Source organism: Habropoda laboriosa, unplaced genomic scaffold, assembly GCF_001263275.1.
Source record: "Habropoda laboriosa isolate 0110345459 unplaced genomic scaffold, ASM126327v1 scaffold697, whole genome shotgun sequence".
Lineage (NCBI taxonomy): Eukaryota > Metazoa > Arthropoda > Insecta > Hymenoptera > Apidae > Habropoda > Habropoda laboriosa.
In genome coordinates this window covers 400,120-407,190 of record NW_017100842.1, presented here as the reverse complement: position 1 = coordinate 407,190, position 7,071 = coordinate 400,120, and the positions used below count along the sequence as shown (strand labels likewise).

General features: G+C 34.5%; 2 protein-coding genes across 2 annotated transcripts in view; both read left to right on the top strand.

Annotated features, from left to right (window-relative positions):
- The first annotated feature begins 57 nt into the window (after positions 1–57).
- Positions 58–794, top strand: LOC108577342 (cytochrome b-c1 complex subunit 8). The gene is made up of 3 exons (XM_017940485.1): positions 58–122; positions 301–463; positions 609–794. Exons 2-3 carry the CDS (start codon positions 313–315, stop codon positions 701–703), a joined length of 246 nt encoding a protein of 81 aa, XP_017795974.1. The 5' UTR covers positions 58–122; positions 301–312; the 3' UTR covers positions 704–794.
- A 1,171-nt stretch (positions 795–1,965) lies between these two features.
- The window catches only part of LOC108577322 (epidermal growth factor receptor kinase substrate 8-like), a 26,006-nt gene continuing 20,900 nt past the window's right edge, over positions 1,966–7,071 (top strand). Inside the window, exon 1 of the mRNA XM_017940461.1 lies at positions 1,966–2,055. The gene's annotated coding sequence lies outside the window, so the exon portion shown is untranslated. The remainder of the gene's footprint in view (positions 2,056–7,071) is intronic.

Below are 7,071 nucleotides of genomic sequence, written 5' to 3'. Positions count from 1 at the left end.
TATGCAGTTTAAATTTACCACTTTTGCGCATGATATAGATATATGCACCACTTAGCAAAATACTAGGCTAGGTATCAGTACTCTCAGTTTTGTTACGTCTCGTCTAGTGAAGTACGAATTATGTAAGTCTTATCATTTTAGAACAATTAAGTTTTGATATTTAATAATGACACGAATTAAATAAAAATTCCTTTCTCAAATAAGATCTTTTAAAATTATTAAAACATATTTTAATAGTACTTACAGTTTTTTGGTTATGTTCATTTATCTCCTAAAGAATTTAAATAATTTTTTTTGCAGAATTTAGTCAAAATGGGGTTGAAATTTGGAAATCTTAAACGGATGTCTGGTATTACATATTTTCGCCTCAGCCCATATGAACAAAAAGCTTTTACTGGAATTGTTGATGGTGTTAATAGAATGGCATTTCGAGCAATGTCACATTTTCTTCGAATTGGACCCTGTAAGCTTGTCTTATTACCTAGTAATAATTAATTGTGTTATTTTCAACACAATAAAGATATTACAGTGGTTGTCTAATCAAACAAATTTTTATATCATGATCAATATTATATTTTTATGTATTAAAGTTTTGTTTTACATTTCAGTTTTTCTTGGAGGCTATATGTTAAGAGAATGGGCATGTGAAGAAAATTATAAAATGCACCGAAAGAACCCAGAAGATTATGCAAATGACGTGTAAGAATTTAACATTTAAATGTGTAGATTTATGTATTATTAAAGATAAAGTACAATGTACAAACAGGAATAAAACTGGATAGTAATTTAAGAAACTCTATGCTAATTTATTTAATTGAAATTTTTCCCTATATTTTTTCACTTTCTAAGAAAATAAAGTATTATTTTCCTAAAATTCAATCAACTATTGGTAAAATACTCAATAATTGAATATTATATTTCTTTTTTATTGCACTTCAAATAGGTCCAATATTTTTTAATCAAATTATATTTGATATTGTATTTAGTATAGTGTACTCTTCCAAATTTTTTTTCCTAAATTTATTAATTGTACATCATAAATAAAAAGTATATTCCTACTAATTTTTGTCTTCCATTAATATAAATATTTTGTTACGTATGTGAAAGTAAAAAATGATTTATAAAACATATTGTGTTAAATTAAATAATTTAATACACGTATTTCTCTTCCAATACTAATCAACAGGTATTACCCATCTACAAGGAAAGATCTTATATTCATTCGTTGTAACGAATAGTCTTATTGGTGCAAGGTACAAATCTTGGAATTTTTTCAGAAATTCCGTAATATCACAAGAAATGTAAAGCTATCGAATTATGTACATAGTTCGTTTTATTGAATAATTTTTTTTTAAATCATTCGACTTATTTAATTAAATGTGCCGAGTAATATACCATTATTTTATATTTTACTTACGTTGTTATTTGTAATAGAATGTTGTTCCTGTAAGAATGTCGTGTAGTAATTATTTATGTTTTAAAATTTTATAATATATAAAGTCAAAAACATAAAATAAAATTGCAAAATATATGCAATCGATTTTAGTAAATAACTTTTTAACAATTTTCATCTTGTTATTAATAAATTTATAATTAAGCCATTGCTAAATGATTTCCTTTCAGTTTCTTTTTTTTATTATTTTGGTAACACTGCTTTCAACTTTCATTTTTACTTTGTTCAATAATATAATTGACAAGATCGCAATATTGGTAGATGTTAATTACTCGTTACAGCTAGCTAATTGCATCTGAAGTACAGTATTTCCTCAGGACATTAATACATCCCTGTTTCATCATACCGAAAATATCCGATTCCGTTAGATCTGAACGCCATATTTCCCAGGTATAAACTGACCAATGAGAGAGTCCGTATCAGGAATGCATCTGGGCAAAACAGGTAAGAAGCGAACCAAGCAAAGAGCAATCAAGTAGTCGTTCAGGTATTTCCAGTCGAGCATGATCGGCACGTAGTTCTCTGCCCAAGAGCCTCTTCTCCTTCTCTTTCTCTTTCTTTTTCTTTTTTGGTGTGTGCGTATTGTGAAAATTTGTAAATAGGTAAGTAAAAATGGTGTGAAACAGTTCCGTTTGCATTTATGTCTTGTGAGCTGTGATTTTTTATGCCTACCTGTTCCGTACGGATCCCGAACTGCGGAATAGGGATCCAGCGGACTCGGTGAAACGCCTGCTGTCAAGGTATTTATGGAAATGATTTCTTGACTGGAGTCATTGTACCGAGTACACCGATGTGGATTTCTCTCCGTGGAGAATCGCCTGTCGTGGTCACACCTGTTGCTGTACCGTCTCCGACGATAATCAACTCATGAACATACATATCTATGTATATACTTCGTGCCTGGTCACGGTAACGGACTTCAATCGGAAAAATCCTACTATCGACAACGTGCAGTCGTATCATCTATACTGACACGTGAGAGTATGTATGTGTCCATCACATGAATTCATTTTTATAAAAGAGACGCACAGACGGTGTACTCGCTAACAAATCTCCTGCGGCAAGAATTCTAATGCAATTTTATTTCCACTGGCACTTCATCGAGACACAAGCAGGGGCTATACGATTATACGGTAAACAGTGTTCTACCACAAAACGACGAGTTTATCTTGTGTCTCGGTTACTGTGCACTAAAGAAATTTTTATGCAAATGAAACTTCAAAGTCACAATGAAAATATAGCCTATGATTGCTTTGCGGTGTCAACTGTTACACCGAGACTAGTAATATTTCGATTCACGGTGGACGGTGTTTTGCATTCGTATGCGCTGTATACACCGACTGGAGTAATCGTAAATCGCGTAGTGAGCATTTTTATCGCATTATCACTGTCACGTTCAAATGAATTGCTATGATTCATTGTTTTGGCACTTGTTTCCTCCTTTTTGTTCTAAGTAATTTTTCATTGTTTCCACGTATTTTCGATATATTTTGAGTAAATTAACACATTGTCATATATTCTATCTAATTATAAAGAAGAAACTACAGAAATTTAATATACCTGCAAGTGGTAGAATCAATAGTTATGAAAACTAGAAAAAACAGCGAGTGTTTCTTCGTCGTTTTGTAAGGAGATTCCCTGCCCATGACATTTTTAGTAGATATTCTCTCGATCCAGGCAAATACACTGTTTATCGTTAATCGATAACGTTTTCGAGCTTTAAGCATGATTGTTCTAGACAGTGTCGCGGTCGCGTTAAATTGCTTGTATCGCGCGAAATTTCTTATCGATCAGATAGTCGATGTTCAGATACATTTGCACGGGCTGTTTCTCGGGTTTTTACGGTACTTTTTTTTCACCAACAAATGATTTGAATACATAATTCTGATTCTTTGTCCTTACACAAATATGATTCCATATCAATCGACAAAATGAAATAAATAATTATATACATATAAAGATATGCGAAGAGCGTAGAATTCGAATGAAATGTCAATATTATTCTAATCTCTTTAACGTTACGTTGGAAGCATTGAAAACGAAGATGTCGATGGCACTGTGACTACACGGCAATCACCTGTAATTCACGCCTACGAAATACCTACGTAGTCCCCCATTATGACCGCCATGACATAAATTGCAAATATTTATCGTACTCCGTGTACATCGATATTGCATCGAACGACCTTCGATATCCTGAGAAAAAAGAAAAAAGATGTACGCGTAGAACCAGTGTTGGTGCATCTTTTGCCACTCACGCGCTTAAAACAAAGCGCATTTAAATACAAACTAACCTCAAAAATTTTTTACTTTCGTATTCTGAAATTCCGGAATAAAGAAAAAAAATTCATTTTCTATTTCTTTTTTCGTCTACAGTTCTTTTACCAGTAAATCTTTTTACCATGAAAAAAAAAGAAAAAAATAGTCGCGTGTAAAGACTTTTACGTGACGTTGCATAGCGAATTCAAATAACGCAAAAACGTCGAGGTTGTTTTGGAAATAACCACCTTAGTCATTGTAATATCGATAAGCAGTAATCTCGTTCGATTTAGAAAGCTGCTGCAAAATGCTCGAAAATTATCTGAAAATCGTGCTCTCAATAACGCGCGTGTATCATCGTTTATTGATAAAAAATGACCATAGTCCATGATGCTATGGTCGAAATAAAATTACTTGGTCCGTGCAGGCGGTCACGAAGCTTCGATTAATCGGGATTAATTCGGCTCGTGGATGCAAGTGAGTGAAAAGTTCATTCGCTCGGTCCATTCACTGCGAAACTTGTTCGCGACCGGCGGATCAGTAGGTATGCGAGGCGCATTGGCAACTTTCTTTCCACTTTTTCAATCCTCGCGCCGCCATACGTTCGCGATATGTTTACTTTCAACAGGCGTTTACTTGTCGTGCCCCCCACAGTTGGTATTTTCTGAAAAGCTTTGACCTGTTAGGCATTTTATCGCATGTTAGCCCACGAATAACAAAAACAGATCTAAGGGTTCATTCATTTAGATAATTAATACATTTCGCGCCGGTCATGTACAAATACGTTTTTTTGCATATTTTTATTAGATAATGTTACATTAGTTTTGTGAATGTTTTCAGTTTCCAGTTCAGTAAAAAAATTTCAATACTAAATACAATTGCTTTTTATAATTAATTATATAACACAGATGTTTGAAAACATTAATTTTTTTAATTTATAAATTACAATAAACGCTAGTAGTAAAAAGTATTAAAAAATATTAACATTTCATGTGATCATAGGTTGACAAGTTACATGTTAATTTCATCTGCTGTACTTTTTTCAGTTACAGTAATTTTTCTCAAGTGTATTATTTTAAGTCGTAAATAAAAAGTTTTGTAGATGGCAGCTGCGATGCGAATTGTATTACTACAATCGAGTGTTAGAAATTTCATCGACTTCTTCTTTAATATACTGTTTGAACTTGCGGATGAGGTAGAGATGGTAATTTAAATTGTTAAAAGTGTGACTTTTAACGAGCACGAATTACTTACTCGATCTAATCCAACCTGGTTTTATAGGTTGTGTAACAGGTGCTTCGTCCTACCATGGTCGAGGTTTAATATAGTAACATTTGCACCGAATGTCTCCTTGTACAGTCATGTTGAAGCTTTTAAGATATTAGATACTCTACCTAGCGATAAAACCATTTCAATGTCTTCTAATTATTTCGAATGGCACGCGTGTTCGTTACGAAGATAATGATTACAGCGGTAAAAAGTTTCGAGGCGATTCTTTGCGTTTCACCATTGACGGCTGCGTATCCACAGAATGATAATGTTTATTTTATTACTCTCGTAAGAACTTTAAAACAAAGTGAACAAAATCACGTTAAAATGTTTAATTGTAGAAAAATGTCAATAGCATTATGTCCTACTTTTCTGCGTATCTTATTTTTGAACCTTGGATTGAAGAGTATTTATCTTCGTCCAATAGAAATTCTATTTCCAAAAACTGTCGTGTGATACACGTGACATTGAACAGGTTAAAAATTATTCAATAATCTCACGATTATTTTCTAACTATAGGTAACTTAAAAAAATTACTCTAAAAATCAATGCAATCGTAGGAAGAAGAACGTAGCAAGAAAATTTTTTGAAAAATATTCACGTTTCAGCGTTGATTATCAGCACGTCATAATTACCTTGCAGGATCAGGAAGGATTTTAGTCCTTGTGGAAAGGGTGAACAACCTTCGCGCGAAATATTCCACGCACTGGCGAATGAAGGGAATGCGAGCAAAGTGTTTGTTGCTCGTGCTACGATAAATCGAGAAGACGCGGGTTTTACGATGTTGCTTGCAAACCACCTTACACCGGGGAACGTTACGTTAACGACGGCATAAATTCCTCCCCTTTTTCGCGCTTGTACTCACTTGAACCGGACAACGCGTGCTGTGTTACGTCGTCGTCGCCGTTGCGAAAAAGAAAAGAGTAGAAAACTCTTCAGGCGGAAAAGACGAAAAACAGATCGTGTTGTAAATTCCTAACCTAACCTAAACCATACGAAATGAATTTTCCAAATGGTTTATCCTCTCTTATTCTATATACTGGTTTCTACGGAAGCTTAAATTCTTACGACATTCTCGTAAATTAACGTCGAGCAATTAATTTTATCGCGTCATTTTTATGGAAACGTGCTTTATCGAGATGACTACGCGCCATCGAGAATTTGCCTGATGTGGTATGCAACCGAAGAGATGCGATTACCTTGCGCGCGCAACTATGCGTTCGTAAAGAAAACGCGAGAATGCCAGACTTTCCGTACCTTTCCCGTGTCATTTAACTGTTCGAGGTTACAAATCTGTTTCCATCGTCCGCCGTGCATACTTCCAAATCAGGCAGATAATACTCTTGGATAATTTGGCCTGTATTAGAATAATTTCAACGTAATTACGTTGCCAAGCCCGTGGAGAAGCGTATTTAAGGTGATTCGTGGACTCGTGTGGTTAATTTGACGGGGTGATGAGACTTGTCTGGACGTGGGATATTTTCTGCTTTTATTTTTCTTGAGTTTACGGCGAGTTAGAATGGGATGGGTGATCTAATCTACCGTTTTAATGACTTTACCGCTCGTTAGGATATCTGATATCTTTGAAAGCTTCGAGTCTATGTTTTATGAATTGAACGATCTGTAAATCATTGTGTATTAAGTGGTATTAAATTAGTTCATTTGCAAGTATGGTTTATTGCTATTTCGATGCGTTGTATCACGTCAAAGTTTCAGTGTCGTCATTCTTTTCTTTTCAAACAATAGATTACTATTATTTCTCAAATAAAGAAACTCCATTAGTTTCTTCTTTTTTACAATTTCATTTTTCTTTTCTTTTTCTAAAATTCTCTCGGAATAACGTTCAGAGTAAAAGTTTCAAACTCAGATGAATATACACCGACTCGCGGTAGAATTCCATGTTGGAGAAGAAGGCATCAGAAGGTTGAATGCCGTTTCCGTCAAGTACGGTCAAGGACGTGGTTACTTCAGCGCATTCCCCGGATGAATTTTTCTCTCAGGGCGTGTCCACATCCATAAGTAATTATAATGTTCATACTTGTCGCGGGATCGTAAATATCCACGGCGCGCGGTCACGCGCTCTTTTCAAC

Bases quoted from the DNA above. Each gene is read 5' to 3' on its own strand.
- LOC108577342 (XM_017940485.1), top strand. From the start codon at position 313: ATGGGGTTGAAATTTGGAAATCTTAAACGGATGTCTGGTATTACATAT. The intron at 464-608 runs GTAAGCTTGTCT...TTTACATTTCAG, and splicing joins TTTTCTTCGAATTGGACCCT to TTTTTCTTGGAGGCTATATG.